Genomic DNA, 21454 nt, shown 5'->3' with positions numbered 1-21454 from the left:
TAACAGAACAGGGTCATTGCATGGCCTTGCAGTATTTAAGAGCAGGTCTAGCACAAGCAGACCAGGAGGAAGGGTTGTCAGAGTACAAAGGATGAATGGCTCTGCTAATGAAATCTAGAGGTAATTAAGTGTGGAATATGATGCTTAATAGCTTATCTTTATTTTCTTCTCAGACTCATTTCCTTATTTATGGAAGTCATTGATACTAAATATTATAGGCTTACCTGAACCTTTATTTTACTTCTAGTAAAAGATAATTACTTGTGTTCATAATAACATAGGGTGGTAGTTATGAAGCTACTCGGTCATCCCACTTGTATTTATTTAATCAATATTTACCAGTGAGTATTACAGTCAGGAGGCATGCCATTAAGTGCATAGCTTGATGCTTAGTCTCTTTAGAGTATTTAGCAAGTGTTTTTGTTCAATTTTATTAGTAAATGTGGTGTTAAGGCTTGGTCAGTTTGAGAGGTATAGTGTTAAAAACATGCAGACCTCAGTAATTCAAAGAGTTTCCTTCTGACTTCATACTACTATCTCTAAGAATTCCCTTCTGAAACCACTAGTAAAATGTTGCAGCTGTTCAGAGCTGAAACTGTGCTTTTTTCCACCATCTGTGCTGAAGTTTGGTTGCACTCAAACAAGGCCAATAATAAAGCTGGTGTCTGAATAACACTTCTTTCTGAGGAAAAGAAATCATATTGAACCAAAAAGTGTAAAGTCAGTGTTTTCTGATGAGGGAAGAGAAGATTAATTTCAAAGGCCCCAAATAAATGAAGTCTCTCATGGAACAACCTCATTGACTACAGGATATGTATTCTTCCATTCCTTTTTCTGCCCCTCCAGGGAACATCAGGTGGGTGAGTAGGAATGAGTATAATACTGAAATGAATTGAATCAAAGAAGAGGTGGAGAAAGTGCGAAGAGGCTGTGCATGGACAGTGCTGTGCAGACAGTCTAAATGGTGTGGTAGCTTGTGTTCCACTGATGTATATTTTTTAACCTGGTAGTGACAAAATATTGACTAATATGGGAGGTAGTTATGTTTTGTCAGGCAGAGCTGTTTTAAAGGGTGTTGAGCTTTTTCTTCCTCAAATGATGAAACCTAGTATCAAACCAGCAACTGTCAGCTGTCTCTTCTGCTGGGTCAGCAGCTGTGGCTTCTGTCTAAAAGAAGCCTATAGAATACCTATAGAAAACAACCTTTTTACTTGCAGCTGTACCTGATCAGAACTCAGGATGTTAGGTTGCAGTGGGTGTCTGGAATGGAAGTTGCACAGAAGCAAAAAACCCAATTCTCTTAGTGCTTATAATTTGGGGTTTATAGAAGAGGATTTTGCTTCCAGGGCCCTTTGGAATGGGACAAAGAAAGGTGCATCATTCTATCTTTGACTTAGCACTTAATGTTTTTATTTCTTTTAATTCTTCCCTCACACATCCCCTCCCTAGCATGGCTTCTAGCTTGACTCTTCTGAAAAGCATTACTCCAAAATGCCAAGTAATCTCCAACAGATTAGGCAAGACAAAGAATGACAACAGCACGTGGGATGTACCAGCCAAAGAATGCCACGGATGGCTGATAAGCGCTCTTTCTCTGCTTGACATGTAACATGCTGGGAGATGTAGCTAACAAAACTGACATTGTTTCTTGTTTGCTTGTTTTAATTAACTGCTGCAGCTTGTCAATGCAGCTTAATCACACTTATATTCCTCCTTTCCTTCAGCCTGTTCCCTCCCCTCAAAATTATCCTGTCACAAAACAACCCTTCATCAGGGTGTTGCCAGGCTTGTGCCTGGAATAAGCATGGCTGCTCAGTGAGAAGGGAGGTTCAAAAGCATCTGTGATCCTTGAAGAACTAGGCATTTTCCAGTATCCTGCAGTAGGTTTTGGCTGTGTATATAGTTACACCAGTGTTAATTTAATGTAGATGGGCAAAGCCAGGGTAAGCTACAGCTGCTCTGAGAATGGCTTGGGATCTTGAAATGGGGCTAAGCTCCATGCTGAGTAAAAATTTGGTGCTTGTACTGGTTTTTAGCTGTTCAGCATTATAGGAGTTATGTCACAGAACACTGAAATCCAGGACAAATGCCTACTGCTAAGGTGCTGACCATGTCTAAAGAATAGAGAATGAGGAAGGGAGTCCTGGATGGGGGGTGAGAGAGTTCTCATCTATAACTTAATTAAAAAAAAGCCTAAACATAAATGTAAATAGCCCCCACCTAGTTCTATACAGGCAGGGAGCAGATGAAGTTGTGTTAGGGGATTTAGGCTCTCTTCAGAACAAGGGAAAGGAGAAGGGGGAAGAAGCTAACTACAAAACATGAAATGTCCCAGGGTGTTATACAGTGCTTCCTTCTTTATGGATCCATGGTGCAAGGAAACAGCTCCAACTTCAGCTGTGTCTCCTGAGAGAGTTTCTCAGTGAACTTGTTCTGCCTGAGGTCTTCAGGGCTGTGCATTTGTTGGCTGGTACCATGAGACCACTGTAGGAATGGTTCGTCAGGGCACTTGGAGTATTAAAAACCAATCACATGGCCATTCTTCAATGTACATTCATTGCGTTTGAAAAGACGATGACAAAAAATGGAATGGAATTCACCATCCTGCATTTCCTCTGCCAAAGATCCAGGCCCCAGGGGATTGTTTCCTGCAGCACCTTTGATGGTGGAGTGCAAGGTTTATCCATCCTCTGGCTTCTCTTTATTTACGCAGGCCTGTAGGGGGCAAAAAAAAAAGTGAAGGCAGGGCATCAATGTGGAGCAAGTATGAAGCTGGTAACAGAAATAGCGTGGAAATAATGAGGAAAAACATTTTTTTTTTTCTCTGATCTGGGTTTTTAAACATGATTGACTACAGATGAGGAATAGGATTGAGAGCTCAGAGGTAATGTGGTTAAGTAGTCTTCAAGTCTGGAATGAATGTTGTACATACACCAGACCCGAATACACTGCAGTTAGACTAAGGAATGGGTATGAGCCAAAGTGTTAGATCCTCAGCATTTGGAGCTGCATAAAATTTGGTTAGGAATTTTAAAAGCTAGGGGTCATCTCTAGAATAAAAGTAGCTTCTCGAAATTGCAGTGATGTGCTTTTTGTGTAGATGAGGCAGTATAAGCGCATCTACTTTTGTAGCCAGCAATAAAGATGAGTGAATGTCTTCAGCTGGAACATCACCTCTTACACATGCAGCTTCAGGTTGATCAAAACAGTTTGCAAATTCCTGTTGATATTCAGCAAATTGTTTGGGAAAAAAGTCTACCTAGAAAGAAAAGCAGAAGCATTTTGTTTTGTGTTTTGGGGGTTTTTTTGCTCTCCTCAAAACAAGCAGGAAAAAAAAATCCCACTTTAAGTAAAAGTTTCCTTTGTAAAGTCTTCTGGTCATCAAACAAAGTTTGGAGGTAGTGGGGGAGTGAAAAACAATCTTACAGTTTCTTCCCTCCTTCTCCAGTGTTTCAGTCTAGATATATTTTTTTTTTAATTAAAGAATGTTATTTGTGTACTTGAACCTGTCAGCTGAGCTACTGAAGAACCTACTTTCAACCTATAAGTGGATGAGTCTTAGCTGGGGTCTAGTCCTTTAATGCTGCATGCTCACAGCTGCTTCATGCCTATGGCTAGCAGACATGCTGCACCACAAAAGAATTGATTAGGGAGCATCGGTGTGAGCAATCACCAACTGGAGCCTTAGATCATTCAATTAACTGATACCCCCTGTTGCTGCCCTGTCAATACTAAAGTCTACATCTGATAAAAGTCACACCCTATGTTATCCTATGGTCCTTTCCACTGGCAGATCTGAGGAAAGCAGTCAGTGGAATCTGGCAACACAGCAACTATCAAAGCTTTTAAGTCATAAATGTAATGTAGTACTTGGGGTGCCAGATCACAGTGAGTGTTAGGGACAGGAGCCTCTCAAGTCTACAATTCACTGCTTAGCCTTATAAATACAGTCTAAAAAGGCAGGGAGAACTATTGCCCCTCTCTCTATCTTTTATATAAATAGAGGCTACCTCTTGTCATCTGGTAGGTTCTTGATTTAGCACTAAACCATGTACAATATCATGCTTTGAGACTATTTTGTTTTATAACTGGGATTGCACAGTGCTTTCTGAAACAAATTCAGAAAATGATGTCAAAACACTGGATGGATGCAGCAGGCAGGAAGTGCTGACAAATGATCACAATGATCTGGGCCTCCTGCTGTCTTGGCAGGTATCTAAGGGTACTTGGAGATAACAGCTTTAGTCACAAACCTCAAAGCTGTCTGGGTTAACCCTTCCACAGTTACCAGTGCAAGAATGCTTCCTTGCCTCAAATAGTGAGACTTCTGTTACTACAAGCGAAGAAGAAGAAAAGCAACCTGGAGCTCATGTCCTGCCCTGTGCAACCTAAGAGGAGACAGTGGTACAAGCAGGCATAGCCTGAATTTAAGCTTTAGCTAAGGTGGGGTAAGACCTCTGGACTGGAAATATTCCCTTTTGGCCTCAGAAGAATAACTTGGGTTTTCAGTAAGTGATTTATTATCCTTTGGCTAAGTACTTTGACACAGAACCTCATGCACTGAAGACTTTAGCATATCTTTTATCAAGATTACTAACGAATTATTATTAAATAATTAGTGCAGTGCCTTGATTAGTAAGCCGCACTGAGATTAAGGATAATTCTATTACACAGTAAAACTTCCAGAACAATTTTTTTCATGATAATTTGAGTCTCTCTTACTTAAGCTTGTCACTTGAAATAGGAACTATCACAACCAAAGCCCCCTGGAGTCAGTGAAATGTAGAACAGAAGCAGTTGTGGAATCTGAAATAGAAATAACTATATTTATAGAATTTCATTGTTGCTGTGTGAGTGCTGGAGGTGCTAATTAAGATGAAGCAGACTTAAATCATGTCTTTGTAAGCAACAGTACAAAACTGTTGGTGGTAGTGGTGGTTGTTATTGGCTTTTTTTAAAAAAAAGGAAAATAACACCTGGCAGTTGATAATTTGTGAGGTTTTCCATTAACTGGAGACTTGCAACTGAAGTCAAGGAGGTCAGTGGATTACCAGGATAAAGCTGTGAGATAACTGGATTGAGGTCTGGAAGTGCTTATTATCAGTAATAGTCTGGGGAGATGTTTTTTCCTCCTAGTAGGAGGCAAAGGTATCTAAGAACTCTTTTCAGTGCAGTGGATGGAAGCTGAAGGCCAGAAATGGGACGTACATTTTGAATACTGAATTTAGCAGCTGATGACCACTTCAGTAGGCTGCCAAGGAACACAGCAGTGTCCCTTTAATATCTCTGAACTGTGACAGCATATTTTAAAGTTACCTAACTCATAGGCTGTGTGCTTGATACAGAGGTTATAGGGTTTGGTCTTGGACTTAAGCTAGGTCAGTGTCGTTGTTCTGTGGTGCCTTCAGATCGATAAAAATTCATAAATTTGGAGAGATGAAGAAGAGAGACTAGTAAAAAATGCTAAGCCAGGACAAGGGAAAGGGCACATTGGGAGGAGAGGAAAAAGTGTGATCTCATCAGAAAAGGCTATAGATAAAGCTGGGGTCAATAAGATAATTCCATTAGGGAATGAAGGAAAGTGGTCCTGTTAGAGAGTTGTGGCAACAGGGCAAGAACACTATCGGGAGAGCAGCTGACTACTGAAAATGGGGTGATGCCATCCTAAAATGGAAGTTCATGGCTGCAGTTAGCTCCAAGTCATTAGCTGTAGAATAGATTTGGTTTCACTCAGCATTTCCTTCAACAAAAAGGAGTTAAAACCAGAAAGTCCATGTTTTGTAAATTTAAACTTGAAAGAAGTTGGATGTATTTGTTGTTTTGCATCATCTTGAACAAGATATTAAAAAATAAAATGCCTTCAGTCGTCATGAAATTATTTTCACAGCAGGAAAAAGGCATCTGGAACTCAGTGCCTCAGACTGCAAAACTCCATGGCATCATTAGCTGAGAATCAGGTATCCGTTCCTCCTCTCACTCCTATTCATACATGTGGAAGAAAGGCAATAGCTAAGCTGAAATAAGCAAACAAAAATTGCTATTTGGTGGCTGCTGTGAAATTTATAGAGAGTCACCTTATCTACTGCTCAGCAGCTGTTTTCATCTCCTGTTAGCCAGAAAGAAATATTATATTGTGCTGGCAGAAGCTATCAATAGGTAAGTGATGGTCTGAAGAATGGGCCTGAAGAACAATATTATCTGTCTATTTCATTAGTAGCTTACCATCATACTGAGACCCTTGTAAGGAAGTTTTATGTTGCTAGCTTCTGTTCATATTACAATCTCCCCACACAGAAAGCTTCATTTATAAGTACTAGCTTCTTTCACAAACAGAATTTGTCATTTTAAGAAAAAAGCAGCCCAAGCCCCATACTGTAAAAATGTGATGCTGCTTCAGCACACTGCTGTATCAAACTAGTAAATCAGGGAGCTGCTTAAAGCTCCACAGCTTCTGCAGGCTATGGAAAATTCCATCCCACTGTGACAAAATGAGAGGGAAATCAGTATTTATCCTCCTGTAGCATCCCTTCTAATAATGCTATTGCACCCCCAAAGTTACAGGGAATTTAACTGCTTTGCAAAAATTATTTGTTCTCCTGCTCCTGTGCTGTGTGCTACCCACAGAGTGGGTGGAAAGTCCAGGCTACATTAGTGGGGTACATGTACAAATCTATTTGGGGGCAGTTTTTCTTCCCTTAGCCTCACTTTTCTCCCCCATCCTTGCATCCTTCTTTTTGGCAGGATTCTCTGGTAACATTATTCCCAAAATCAACCTCCCTTAGCAGCTGCTTTAAAAAAATTTCTGCATGTTGAGCTGCCTTCTTGCAGCTCAATTTAAGAAATATCAAAAATTCAGATCTTATTGCTGATTTATACAGATAATACTGGCCTTAATGTCTGAGAATCTCATTAAGAACCAGCTTTTAAGTGGGCTGTGAGAAAGTGTGATCTTGTCCTTTCAGCAGTGGAAGGGATTATCACAGGGCAGGAGCTGGAACTGAACAATGGATCTCTATTAGTGGTATGAGAGGAGCTGCTGTGGACAGCTCTCCTTTCTGCTCCCTGCTTTCAGCTGAACACTTGGGATGCCCCACACATAGAAGCCTCTGTTCTTGCAAGCAACCGAATTTACAAAAATGAAATCTTAAGAGCAAACCTGTGCCATCCTGCATACAAACCATCTAATGCTTGGTTTAATTTAATTCACTGGTGCTTTAGCTTTGTACGCTACAGCTTCCCTGGAAGTACAAGAAGATACAGGGAGACCCTGTATCCGAGGCAGAGTCAAATTTTGTGGTGCTACCATACAAAGATTTTTGGAGGATGACAAAGACATGGCCTGTGATTAAAGTTGCATGGATATAGGTCAGAGTTCAGTTATGACTGTCTGTCCACAGAGCTAAAATACAACTTAAACAATTAGATGTTGCACAAATCCTATGCCAGCAGAGATCTGTCATTGAGGCTCTGCCTGACAGGCCACAATTCTACCCTGAGACTGAGAATCATATTCTGCTGTCACTATGGCTCACTCTCAGCATCCACTGAGGCTGACTCTTCCTCCCTCACAGCTCCTACCTTTACCAGCTTGGGCACCATTCACTGCCGAAAAGCCTCACTCTGCTTTCTTCAAGGAAAAGGCATCCAGTAGTTTGTTTACTATAACGTCCTACAGCTGGCCCCACTGCTTCCTATCAAACAGCACTGCCATAAACCAAGTGTGGCAACACCAGCTTCTCCTTAGCAACCTGGGGCTGAGCAGAGACAGCTTCACCCCTTCTGGTGTCCACTTGCTCATTCCTTCCATGCCTGAAAAACCTGCTGGAGAAGTCAACCTGAAAGGAGGAAAAAACCCAAACCTGTGGCACCCTTGAGCCATAAAACAAAGAGGCATGCATAGCCTCTTAGCGCAGGAGATGATACTTACAGGTATGTCTGCTTGAACAAAAGGTTGGTGGGTTTTTCATTGACATGGTAGAGAGGAAATGGATCAAATCCACCAATGAAATCAACTGAAAAAAAATCAAAACTCAAATAAACAAACAAACATGGCCAGAAAGTTGGAAGGAAATTAAAAAGAAAGTTGATGCATGGCATGGCATAACACAAAAATAAGTGAGAGAACAGAAAAATGATTTTTCAGGTATGGATTGCCTGGTGGAAATCTCTGCCTGTACAGACCACTTTTCCAGGATCTCCTGGGATGGGCAAGTGTGCCAAGGAGGAGATTCAGCTGACACAAGACTTAAAGCACAGAGCTAACAAAAGATGCTAGAAAAACAAGAGGGCCTGCCTCGGCCTCCTTGGATATTGCCACCGTGCTGTGAGTTCACGTGAGAACTGAGCCGACAAAGCCTCAGCCATCCAGCGATGTGCTGAAAGAAGGAAGCTGGGGAACGGCTCATGAGTGAATGCCAGCGGGGAAGGTGGCAGCACAGTAATCCCCATGAAGGTTATATAGTCAAGTGGGAATCTTCTTGCCCCACTTGTCTTTCCTGCAAGGCAAATAGCAGCAGCTTTGGAAAACTGCAAATATCTCATTACCTTCAGCTCTGATATTTTTCACATCCCCTCTGCCAACTCAATTTCTTTTAATTGTATACAAATAGGAACAATGCCTCCCTTCTCCAGTATTTGCATAAGGGCAATGTAACTAAACAAGGAAAGTTTTAAGTGACAATTCCCTTAGTAACCACAGAAGAATTTTCCAGGGCTCTCTTAGTTCCCCTGAAATCAGGCCAAGTCTATATGACTGAGCTGGCCAACATAGCCAGCTCAGTAGGGGTATGACGTGGTGTGATTTGTGACTGACCTAGTAGGCCTTGCAAAAACCTTTAAAATAGATCCAGCTTAGACCACTTTTTGGTGCCAAGTTAGCGCATTTCTTTTGGAAATGTGAAAGCTATCCCGTCCAAATGCCATTTAAAAATGACTGGAGAGTCTTATTAACTATATAAATGCCTGTTTATTTTCCTTTCCTGAAGGTGGCACTATTATTTTAAATTTTAGCTAAAGAGTTTGTTCACTAAAAAATACCCAATAGAAAAAATATTTACTAAATATATTGGAAGTGGAAAAAAATCCCCTCTCAACATATATTTAGAAACGCAAGGACAGTATATATGTTTGTGCCGATACTGTGATTTTGGAACAACTGTCAGTTAATGGGTGAAATCTGTAGAGATTCTGAGTTAACTGGGTGGATGATTCCCAGTAGGTCCAGTGAGACTTGACCTTTTCTCAGCCACTTTTGAAAATGTTTGAGTATTTTAAAATCAAGACAGGCTGCAGTTTTAAAAAACAGATTCTAAGTATACTACCTCAGTTGTGGAATGTCTAAATTAGGAAACCTTAAAGAATTGCAACTTTCAGTAACTGTTTAGTACCTTGAACAAACAGAAGTCCTATCATCTGAGCACCCAACCATGGCAGCACTCAAAATCCAAGTCACTTTAAAAAAATCTTAACTGTGGTTCATTGTTGCAATATATTACAGTGCATTAGCACATCTAAAATATTCTTGCCCATAATTCAGCATTAGTAGATCCCTACTGCTGTGTTTTCTCATGAAAATCACGTTAGCATGAGCTTCCTGATTAATGTGCCTCAGCACTTATAATTACTTCATGCTGCATATCAAAGCAACATTTAAAGGAAACCACAAATGGAAGAGAAAATTAAAACGCAGCTCAAATTTGTTCAGGTCACTGGAAGGATCTACCACTGTGAGTGTGAAATATTGATAGTTTGTCATTGTTAATTATTCAAGCTGGCATTTTAACTCCAAGCTGGGAAACTGGGAGGGAAAATGAATTTGTTAGTGGGAAAAAAATATGTATCCTGAAATTAACAGCTCTGCGTTTCTAGTTAATGGTTCATTCCATGTGGTTGCCTCTCCTAACAGAGCCCTACTATAAAAATGAGCTCAGTCAAATTATTACTTTACAATATTAAAAAGGGTCTCAGAACTCAAGCTATTTAGCTAATAGAAGAGCTATAGGGTAGTTTTTAAAATATTACTTATAATGTAGCACTTCTGCTAAGTGCACTGCCGCGCTTTAAACAAATGATGAATAAAGTCAGCAGAATGAATGCAGCCACATAGGAGGCAACCGAAAAGCAGGAGGACAAGCCACATAAGCAAATGCATCTCATCTCACTCTTATGAAATCAACATTCTTCACATACTTTCAAATATTCAGTTCAAAGCTGTTGTTTTTCAGCTAAAATCCATGCCAGCTGCTGTTTAAAACAACGAAGCTACTTGAACAAACCTATTGAATGTCTTAAAGACGTGATACTTGGATATAAAGCCTTTGGAACAGATGCTTACCTGGAGTAAACTGGCCTAGATGCATTGATTTCAGTAAGAGTTTACTGAGTCAAACATGCTGAGAATTCAAACACAGAAAGGTGACTCTTTGCCAAAGAAATCAGACTTCACACTTATTTGAACCCTATGCGTCCGTTCTTTTGTTTGCAAAATGACTGCTCTCAAAGGGCGTTTTAGAAGGGCAAAGTAATCCAGGACCAGGTTATAGATATCTAGATAGAGCTCACAGACCCAATCACCCATGTGATTCCTCTGAGTCTTCACTCTTCTCTGACACATGTCATGACGCTTAAGATTTTGTATACCAAACATGAGAGTCAGCGATTTCCTCCTTATAGGTCACACAGAGTACTTCCTCTGCTTTTAAACTAAGTGGTCAGGTTGGTTCTTGGCAAGAAACCTCATGATCTGCTTCATCCTTGGCTTGTGGCATACGATACTCAGCAGGTGGCCTACCTGAGTACTGGGCTGTATTCTTTGTTGTAGGTACTCCTAATTACAGTGGTAGTATTTCAGTGGCATTAAGCTATTGAAGCTTGAGAACTGAAGAAGCTGCCCAGTTTCTCTAAAGCCTATCCTGAGTGAGCAGCCAACACCAAGCTATTTTGGGCTGAAAGAGTAGCAGAATTACAGCATCTAATGCATGGTGACATGGGGAAAAATACCTCACAGTAGAAACAGGTGGTCCTTGAAAGGTAGGTAATGCCATATCACAGAGGTGGAGAGGTGAAAAGAAGTCTGATGGCAACTCAGTCCTGACAGACAAACATCTGAGAGGAATAAAATGTAATAAAAACTTTGCCAAGGGATCTGTTGATAAATACTTACAGCTGTCTTCTTCTTCTGTAAAAACACTAACAACGTAACAGGCGTAGACAAAGCCCACCAGCTGGAAAATAGAGAGAATAAATCATTTTAGCATCAATCTTGTGAGACTGGTCATAACCTACTTGACATGCCTTCAACAGCCAACATTCACTGTCAACTTGGCAGCACTACTGTAATGGTGGAGCCAAGTTTGCTGGAAGGTAGGGGGTGCAAGTGTAGGCTTAAGGGAAGACACTGCTGGGAGCATACTCAAAGGTCCAAACTAAAAGCTTGCAAGGAGACCCATCCTTCCCTTCAGAGTAGCTGTCTGCTGTTGCTAGAATGATTGGCAAGAACATGGGCCCACTTTGTTGACATTGAAATTACCGTGCTAAGTTTATTCTCAGTAAGAAATGGTGAGGACACAGGAGAGTGCCTTATTTAACATTTTAGACAGACAGCTACATACAGGACAGGCACACAGTGGTAGGTTTTATTAACTCATCAGCTCTGTATTGCTGTCATAATGGGTATGCAAAGGAAGAGAAATTACTTTGGTATAGGAGCTACCAACAAGATGTGAGTATTTTTTATGCAGACGAGATAGAAATTTAGTTAACCATAAAAATGGTGATATACTAGCAGCAACGTTTGGAGACACTGATATCTGTAGTAACTTAGGCCCGGAGATCAAAAATTCATCAGAAAGAAATCCCAGTCTTACTCTAGCTCTACAATTTCTCAGGTTCTTTCTATCTTTGGAGAATAAACACTTCTGCATGGACTAATTAAGCATTGGGCCTGCAAAGTAAATGCACCAGAGCATGGTGCAAGACGATGGCAATGGTCTTAATTCACAAATTGCGTAGATTAGCAGTGAATTGCCACCTCCTGGGAAGCAGACAGAAGCAGAGAAGGAGCAGTAAAACAATAGAGTTCCTCTCAATAACAGCCATCCTGGCATGGTGTGGCCCTCATGTCAACCGATTGCTCAGAGCAGTCTTTAGAGCAGAAGACTAGAGTGAACATTTAAAAAACAATTTAAAGTAGCGTCATGGGTCTGTCCTTACTTGGTAGTTTGTAGAATCTCTAAAGCATCAGAAGTGCCTCATTCCGTTTCAGTAGCAACTTGAATAGAGAAACAAACTTCTGGTACTATGAGAGTTAAGCATGCTAGATCCAGCAGGATTTTATTTTGCTTTGCCTTCTTCCTGTTAATCAAATATCCTCTCCATCCTTCATTTTACATCTTTACATAACAGCCCACTTAGCGAGATCTCAGTTGACAATAACTCTATTAGTAAAGTTATTGTGAGGCATAATTGTTTTCCACTGTGAACTCAATTCTTTTGAACAAGAGTTAGAATGTAACATCCAGTGACTCACTCTAAGGGAAGACAGAATGATGCATGGTAGGGCTTGAAAAGTACAGTCCGTTCATTTTTAATGCGACAGAAGAATACATCACACCAGAAAACAAAAGGCAAGATGATGAGATTTCTTCTGGGGAGTTATAAGGCATTCGTGATTTCTCTCTCCCTGACAAAACACACCTTGTTGGAAGAAAATTGAATGTTTTTGTAGCATCACTAAAGCTTGTATTTCCTTTACAAATTTCTGTAATCATCTGGAAGACAAGCCAGCCTCTCCTTTCCTCCTGGGTGAGCCTTGTGGAAGCATGTCCCAGTACCTCAGTGGGGGGGAGATGTAGCTCTATGCACTCACTCATTCCCTTGATAGGCATTTTTGAAACTAGGGCTGCTTCGTACCAAGTTTCTATGAGCTACAGATGACTTCATAGAGAAAAGGGAAAAAAAAAATCCTTCTGGGCACGATGGTAACCGCAAAGCCACATGCTATTTTACCTGCTGACTTTTCATATTGCCTCTGAGTAGAACCACTGCTTTTTAACAGTAGACAAAAAGAAACAAATAAAACCGCTCAAAAATCAGAATAATCAGAGATTTTTCTTCTCTTCTGAAGTTTGTACTGTGTTAACAGAAAACTCGGGGAAATTTTCTTTCTTTCTGCAGTTTGTGGCGGTTTTGGGGCGGATTTGGTGGCGGGAACTGGCCGTGGTGCTGACGCAGCCCGCGAGGCCGCTCCCCGTTGCCTTGCGTCATGAGTAGGTTTGGCTGCGAAATCAGCAACTTCCGCTCATCGGCTGGGCTGTGGTAGCTACCGACGTGCGCACTTATAGATGCTCTTGGAAAAACACAGTGCTTCAGCTTAAGGCCGTCCCAGCATTCAGCGCGAAGTCTAACCACCCATCCGCACGCTCTTGTCTCCGATATAAGTGCGTTTGCTCTCGCCCTAGGATCAAATCAGGAGCGTGGCTACACACATTCTTTGTACCTGCTCTAGCATTTTTATAGTTTGAAGATCCAGACTTTTACACTGTAGAGAATATAAGGTCAAATCACATACAGTTTATCATTATTTTTTGTTACATATATCAATGATGATGTAAATACAGCAATTTACATACACACAAATATCCAAGCAGGAATGATGCATCTTGAATGTGTGCCCTGATTCCAAGAGAACTCTAGGAAGGTTTTCTCTTCCCCCAGATTTTCCATCATGCCTCAGAGTAGGAACTTTGGGTAAACAGCTGTGTAAAGTGGCAGCCTTAAATCCATTCACTGTTATTATGCTCTATAACATGTACATACAAACCGTATGTGATATCTGTGTCAGGGAACTCCTGATAATATTAACAATGGCAATGACTTCCCTGCCCAGATTACGGGCAGAATGCATGAACAATTATCAGCTATACTGTCATGGGGAACCTGTTAAACCTCTGAAAATTGTTCACAGTTCAGAAGCACGAAGCAAGCACTAAGACTGACTTGAGAAGTTTGTTTTGCACAGAAATTAATGCCTGATAACCCTCAACCATCATACCTCTCACCCCATATGACTTTTCCCTTTTATGACTAAGGTGACCTTTTGCATTCAGAAAAACCTACCAACAGCTAGTGAATTAAGTGAACTTCACTAAGTCTCTTATTCCAGCTCTCTTGGAGTGAAGGGCATTCTTTTTTATTTCTTCTGTCCCCTGGCTTTGTTTCAAAATTACCTGCTTAGTGTTTAAAATATGCTTTTAACTGACTTTATTATCCATTCCTTCTTTACATGAGTTTCCTCAATAAATGAATATGTTTATTTAACAGCACTTTTTTTTTTTCCCCAAAGAAGTTTTGCTAGTCCTGTGACCTGGCCAGAACAGGAGAGTTTCAGTGGCAAGGAAGGAAGAGACGTACAACATAAACATGAATTGCATTTTTATAAGCTGACCTAAACTATAATTAAACATACTACCTCAGGGATTAAATGAACTCCTGGGAGACCCCATGTCTCACCTTCTACATGAATTATAAGTGAAATATAGCTACAGAGGAGAAATGCCACCCCTACTGTCCAACCCTTTTCACTGGAAGAGTCTGTTAGAATGTGGAATGAGCAGACTCTAAGAGACACCCTTCTGACTGCATCCTTGATGAAGATGTGTCAAGCCCCCAAACATCACCAAGTTTAGCAGTAATTAATATAGAACAGAAAGCTTCACAAAGGCCAAGAATTTGGAAGTAATTTCACTCTTGCTCTAAGTGCCATCTTGGTTGCTGATTGCAATACGAAAGAGGGTTTTAAGCTCTACTATCCCAGGGTAATAGAAATAATTCTTAGATCTTTGCAAATTATGTAGGCAAGGTGGAAGAGGAGGGAAAATGTCAGTGATGTAAAATGACACTAAGCTATTGCTCTAATTCCCCAGCGAATGTTCTTGGGCTTTAGCCTCTGCTGCTGTTTCTCCACTTGTTCTGCATGTTCAGTACCAGCTTCCTCCAGGCTGCAGAAGTATCCGATTAAGCTTTTTATTAGCAACACATGTTGTAGGCAGGTGTGTTCAGTCAGCCTGTCAGAAAGCCTGGGAATGCACATGCTGCCGAGCAAAAGAGGATGGAGCTGGATGTCCCAAGCATTCTGCAGGCAAATGAACAGAGCAGGAAAGACAGGAAGAGCCAAGTGTGCCCACAGAAAACAAGGAAAATGTAAGTCTGTACATCCTTCTGCCCCTCAGACGTCTGAAGCTACCTTCTTAATAGTGAGTTGAAAAGTGTTCACAAAATAGAAGCATCGAACTAAAGTGCTGGAGCCAGAAAGACTGAATTACAGCAAGATCTACAGACAGGGACCAGCTGGCTGCCAACATACAAAATACTGGAAGGACGGGAAGGCAAGTTTTAGGAGGTGTAAGTGTTGCTTGTGTAAAAACTTAGCTTTAGTCTACAGCTGTCCTCGTGAAGATTTTGGGTTCTTCAATTCTTCTCTTAATAGAACACCTTGCCATTGGTTTTTCCACCACAGACAATATGTGCAGAGACTCATCCTTCAGGGCAGATGTATTCTAGGCTTCACTTCTAATCAGAGCTAATTAAGTGTGTACACTCTTATCAGTGTGAGAGGGGGGAAATAGAGAGATCTCTGCTACAAGAAAGCAAAAAGCCAGTTTGTGAAAGAGCTATTTTGATCAGAAAGCCCAAAAGAGGCAATAAAAATCCTTCGATTCCTTGACCTTCTTTATTCTTTGGATGCAATGACAACCACTGAAAATCTAGCTTCTGCCAACAGCAAAGCATCTCTTGCATGCTGCTTTTCACATAACATCTGCTGTCAAGGCTTACATTGCCGCCTTCCGGGGAACCTTCCAACCTGTCAATCTGAGTGAAAACAGCAGACAGGCAGGCAATGAGTTCTCTCGGTTGGGAAGACATTTCCAATTTCCATCCCATTCAATGGAGCCTCAGGAAAAGCCTAACCCTCCCCACTCCCAGAACTACCATATGGACAGCCCAGAGCAATGCCAGGTATTTCAAAACCAGAAATCACTCCTCTCCCTGCTGGCTGGCAAATGGGGGAGATGCAAGATGAATTCTTGCTAAGATAAAAACAAAGCATATTTCTTTCCTTGACAAACTAGTTGCTGTTGCATTTTCTAATTGGGTTGGTAGGATTAGTTTTACAGTCACATTTCTATAACAGTACACACTTTAAGATGTTGTTACAATAAGCTTTTTCCTCCAACGTGTTCGGTGCTAAAACATTGAGAAAGATTTTCATACTGGGCCCTACAGCTACTTGTATCACGCATGGAGACTGATATGCTCAAGTTTGACTGAATTCCAGATTAAAGGAGTTTCTTTTGCCTTCAAGGAGTACAGACAACCTCTGAGCAAAAGCAGACTGAGACCTTATGTATCTTCAAATGTATGCCCAGGAGCAGGATAATATAGTCAGCAGGAGTCAAGATGACAGCCAACACTGTGCTCACCATATGGGTTCAGATTTGCTTTCCCTCTCCTTTGGCATGCAAGACTGAATTCAGTGAGCCTTACCCCAAGTACACAATACAGTGCACTACAGTTCTTCAGTCTCAAGGAACTGGTATTTCCAGAACACAGCCAAAACGACCCCAGCTGAGTACTGGGTAGTTAAAGAACAAGGATTTCACACTACCATATCTGGAATAATAATAATAATTTAAAAAACTGAAACAAAACAACTCCCCCCAAACACCTCACCCCACAACTTCTAAAAACCATTAGGCAAAACAAAAAACTACATACAGAAAGGACAATTTTGTCTGTCCCTTGCCCTTCTTAAGAGGGAACTGACTATTCCAGTCTCAAATGTGTGGCAGACAAGGAGGGAACTAGGTTATGTCCCTTGCTGCGTCTCCTGAGCATTCAAGTTCCTAGTCATGTTTTCGTACTATTGATCTGGTCTCCCTGCCTGTCTGCAGCACAGTACCTGCCAGGCGCTCTGGGAAGGACAGCAGCCTGTAATAAAATCTGCCTTAAAATGAGATAAAGAGAACAGAAAAAGATACTGGCAGAGATCAAAGAGTCTGACCCTCAGACACTAAAAAGGGGAGAGAACTGGCTGACTGTTTTCAGGCAAGGTCTGAGTGAGAAAGTGAAAAGGCTTGCTTTCTGCTTTACCTCAGCAAAGCAGAGAGGAAAAGCTCTATTTTTCCCACTCCATGACAAAATTATATAAGCGTTTCAGAGCCGGCAGGAGTTACAGGCCTGGGGCTTCAATATTCTACTTTTATTACAAGACATGTAGAAATCTAGTTCACTCTGCGTAGCTCAGCCCATACGGCTTCCTTGTACACAAGTATTTTAGACTCATTTCCAGGGTTTAGGATTCAAAAATCCATTGCAGCTTAAATCTCAGGGAGAAGGAGAAATAAAAACATTTACCTAAATCCTATTTTATCTTATAGTTCCTTCCTCTGTCTCCCCATCTGGCCCTTTGTGGTGTTCTGCAGATGCACAGAGAATAGTCTTGTGCCTTTGGGAAGAAGCAAAGGGGAAAACACTCCCAGAGACACCAACTCCTATGTGTCAGCGTGATCACTTAGCCCAGGGCCGTGTGCCTAAGTTAGCAAGCTGCCGTAAAACAAAGGTCTATTCCAGACAGACTCAGGACCATTTGTTGGCTGAACCTCTAGCCTGGGGCTAGTGCCAGCTCAGGCGTTTAGGAAGGATGCTAACAGTGACATACTTCTGCACTTTAAAAGTCTGAGATGTTGACTTCAAAGTCTGTCAGTTGTTTCACCAAACTCAGGAGCAGCACCATCTGAGCAGCATCAATCCGATTCCAGCCAACGGCCCTTTATAAAAGGCAACAGGCTCTATTCTTCTGGATACATAGGTTTGCCTTCCTCATACACATGCATCAAAGCAACTCTCAGACAGTTTAAGGCAGATCATTTTCCCTGAAGAGCTAACCAATTATTAACAGCCAGCACACACGCCAGGGAGTCCGTCCAACTCAGGAAACAGGAGCTTCCCTGACTGCCTCTTTTCTGTGATATGGCAAGAAAGGGGTCTGAGGCTTCCCCCCACCCTGCAGTTCCCTGGGTCACACAGATCATCCCAGCTAATAGGAAATGCAGGATCAGGACAGTGGAAATTTGTACCAAAAACGTGCAGAGAAGTACTTGGCACTCCAGAAGCTTGGAATTTCTGTATTCGTTATCCTTGAACATTTAATCAGGGCAAGTCACCCTTCTTTTTTAACCCAAAACTGAAAGCTGAAATGTGAACATTTCACCAGTCCATGTCCGTTTGTACTTAAAGCTGTTAACCACAAAGTAACAAACCAAAGCAGATTAGAAAGATGGGGGCTGCTAACTCTAATGCAGCTACAAAATGCTAGAGTACCAGCAAAGTAAGGGGAACAACGCACATTGTTTCAGTTAATTTCACAGACAAGTGAGTAACAATTAACAGTGAACATTAAGGACATTGAATTACTGCAGGGTACTTTAAAAAGTCTGTGGAAGACTCCAATGAGGAAAGAGTTGATGAAAACATTTAGTACATATATCTTAGGTGTCAGCAGAAAGAAAATACGCTGCCTTCTGCTTCCTTAAAGTTTCTTTCGTTTTCTGGAGATAAGAATCTTCTCCCTTTTATTTCTTCACAACAGATGTGCACATATGTTCTCCATCACCTATCACTAAGTCATGTGGAATAAGAGAAATCCTTCTTCAGAAGGGTCTCTGTCCTTGCCAAAACATGAATTTCCACGCCCCAACAGGGATACAGAGTGATTTGTTATTGTTTGGTTGCACGTGATGCTTTACTTCAGGTATCAGGTTGCTGGTATCCACTCCCAATTCTTTCAAGCAATATTGTTCTCTTGTTCTTTCTTATGAACAAACAAACAAGAAAACATTTACAGAGGCTTTTGCAATCAGATAATACAAAATGGGGTGAAAGATATGGGCCAGCCTCTGTGCCTGGAAAAAAATAAAACCAAAGAGCATCTCCCCAACAATTGCTACCCCACAGTGTTCTCAGCTACGTACTCACCGCGATCAGGATCTGGAAGGAGCTGTGCATGACCTCGATGTACCGATACTCCAGCGCACAGCCTATCACAGAGATGTAGGAATGGCTGTCCAGCCCTTTGATGCCAGACATTGAAGCCTCCTTCCTTACACAGCCAGGACCATTTTCACTCCACCATGACTGGTGCCGGGAGATGTTGAATGTCAAGAGTTCACTGTCCTAAAAAGAAAAGTTGTCAAGAGATCTCCATTTACTGTAAGAGTGTCTGATATGCTGTCAGATGAAAGGCACATTAAAATCAATGGAAAACTTGAAGTTTCCAAGATCCCCACCCTCAAGAAATGATAACACAGATCCAAATACATTGGCTTTATGTTCCTTGTAAGTATTTCACAGGCAGGATTCTGTGGTGGGAACCATTTTAGAGGCAGTCCTGCAGCACTGCAACAAAGCTATTTCACCACCACATAGCACACTTCAGAAGCAGGACTCTGCAGCTTCTATATCAGAAAGACAGTTTCTAGGCTGCAGACTCACAACCACTTCGCTGGTGGTTCCTGCACCCAGAAAAGAAGCCTCAAGTTTTGGGTTTGGAAGATTAACCTTGCAAGTCTAGAAGAAAAAGGTAAATGAGGCAGGACTAAGAATCCTGTCAGAACCATGTGTTATGGGTATGCTCTTCCCAGCATGGGAACCAACACAGATATCTGAGAAATATGAACTTCATAACCCTAAGTGAGTTTCATAACCCAAAGATCTTCTTCTGTTCCTAGCTTTTAACACACCTAAGAAGTTCCCTTGTCATTTCAGTCTGATTTCCTTCTACACTCTTCACATCTGTTGTTTCTACATCTTCTGTTGATCTGACACACTGTCAGTCTCGGGCCAGATTACCCCACTGAGCTGACCTCAAGGTGATGACTGCAGCTTCTTGCAGACAATTCCCCAGCAACTTCTTATCACCTCTACCCTAAGAGAGGCTTTTTGGTTTGCTCTTCTCATCTTTGCTAGTTCAATAACTTAAACTATGCCACTCTGGGGGTTGCATAGCGAAATGCCACACGAGTAGTGCAGGAGTTTGGTATGCAGCCAGGTGCTCATTTTAAAAATGATATTTTCCTCACACTTGAGAAAAGAGTGGTACTCACTGGAGTACCCAGGAGAGCTTTAGGATTTTGAGCTTACAGGACATGGCAAATCCCTCCCTGCAGACAGTAAAAGATAAACTCAGAACTAGCTGAGCAGATCAGCTGCAACACTTCACAGATGGGTGCTAAGTGCCCCAACAGCCCTCTCAGGTCACTTTGATGTGGAATCAACAACACCTTTTGACCACAAAACAAGGCAAGGGGTTGGAAGTTTTATTCTGGAGGACAGATTATGAAATTCTCAGGCAGAGAATCTGTGTGTGTCCCTATTTCCTACACAGCCCCTGTAGGAAAGAAGTGGCTCCCAGAACAGCAGCAGTCAGAGCTTGGGGCATTCACGCTTCCTAACACGGGAAGCCTCACATGGCAGCTCCTTTGCTGCAGCTCCCTGTAGAGTCAAGAGGGAAACACAGATTCAGAGCAGCTAATCCAGGCACCTGCTCTGAATTACCCTCTGAAGAAAGGACTTGTCTCTACTCCCAATACAGGGACCCTAGCCAGGTAGTCCTGCAGATACACTTTCCTGTGTCCATGTTTGTATCCAGGGGCAAACTTGAGTTACAAGAGCAGAAAATTTGACTGCCAGCCAGAAAACTTGTGAACAGAAAAAAAATGCCCCACTATACACGTTGTGTAGGTACCCTCCGCTCCACCAGATACTCATAAACAGTTTGCAGAGCTGTTATTAAAATATGCTGCAGGAAGCACATGTTAAGAAATGTGGACAATTAAGTGAGAAGACAGCTGCCAAACTCCTGACATAATCACCACAACAGATGGTATGTGTTTTACAGTAGATGAAGGAGGGCACAGAGATGAACTATGGCACCAATGCAAAAGCAGCCTGAATAGCAAAGACAATAGGGATAACTCTATTAACAGTTGGGAGTTTAAAGGGAGCTGTCTGCATTTTAAAGGCTGTGGGGAATAATTATTAGATTGGCAGCTCCAGGATAATGCACACAGTGCAAAGTGCTGTGCTATCTACATTTCTAGAGACAGTTTTCCAGCTTCAGATAATTTTGGCAGAATAATCTTTGGCTTGCTCCCTCTGCTGGGCGTTGCTCTTCAGCAGCCTGCGGATCTCTCACATATATCCACCAAAACGCATCTTTTCTGCAAAGCTTGTTCTTTCTCTCCCAAGTTTGCATGTTCTGAGACACATGGATCTTCCCCAGCAAAAGCTTTTCCTCCTGGAACAGCTGGCTCGCCAAGCTGCTGAGCTCTTCTCCCTCTCATAAGCCACTTGCCACTTTGGTTAGGGAAGGAAAGAATCATCTTTCTCAATTCCTGGG

At 41.7% G+C, this 21454-nt stretch overlaps 1 protein-coding gene across 2 annotated transcripts in view; it reads right to left on the bottom strand.

Annotated features, from left to right (window-relative positions):
* Positions 1-289: 289 nt before the first annotated feature.
* The window catches only part of NKAIN4 (sodium/potassium transporting ATPase interacting 4), a 53819-nt gene continuing 32654 nt past the window's right edge, over positions 290-21454 (bottom strand). Inside the window, exons 4-7 of one of the 2 annotated variants that reach the window (XM_075108553.1) lie at positions 19033-19230; positions 11162-11222; positions 7928-8012; positions 290-2715 (exon numbers count right to left, since the gene is read on the bottom strand). In XM_075108553.1, the coding sequence (XP_074964654.1) occupies positions 2706-2715; positions 7928-8012; positions 11162-11222; positions 19033-19230 (354 nt within the window). In that variant the 3' untranslated portion in view covers positions 290-2705. The remainder of the gene's footprint in view (positions 2716-7927; positions 8013-11161; positions 11223-19032; positions 19231-21454) is intronic. The other variant, XM_075108554.1, reaches the window with a different exon arrangement.

This window comes from Phalacrocorax aristotelis, chromosome 13 (genome assembly GCF_949628215.1).
Source record: "Phalacrocorax aristotelis chromosome 13, bGulAri2.1, whole genome shotgun sequence".
Lineage (NCBI taxonomy): Eukaryota > Metazoa > Chordata > Aves > Suliformes > Phalacrocoracidae > Phalacrocorax > Phalacrocorax aristotelis.
The sequence above is the reverse complement of the archived record's forward strand: the minus strand, read 5'-3'. Positions and strand labels throughout refer to the sequence as shown.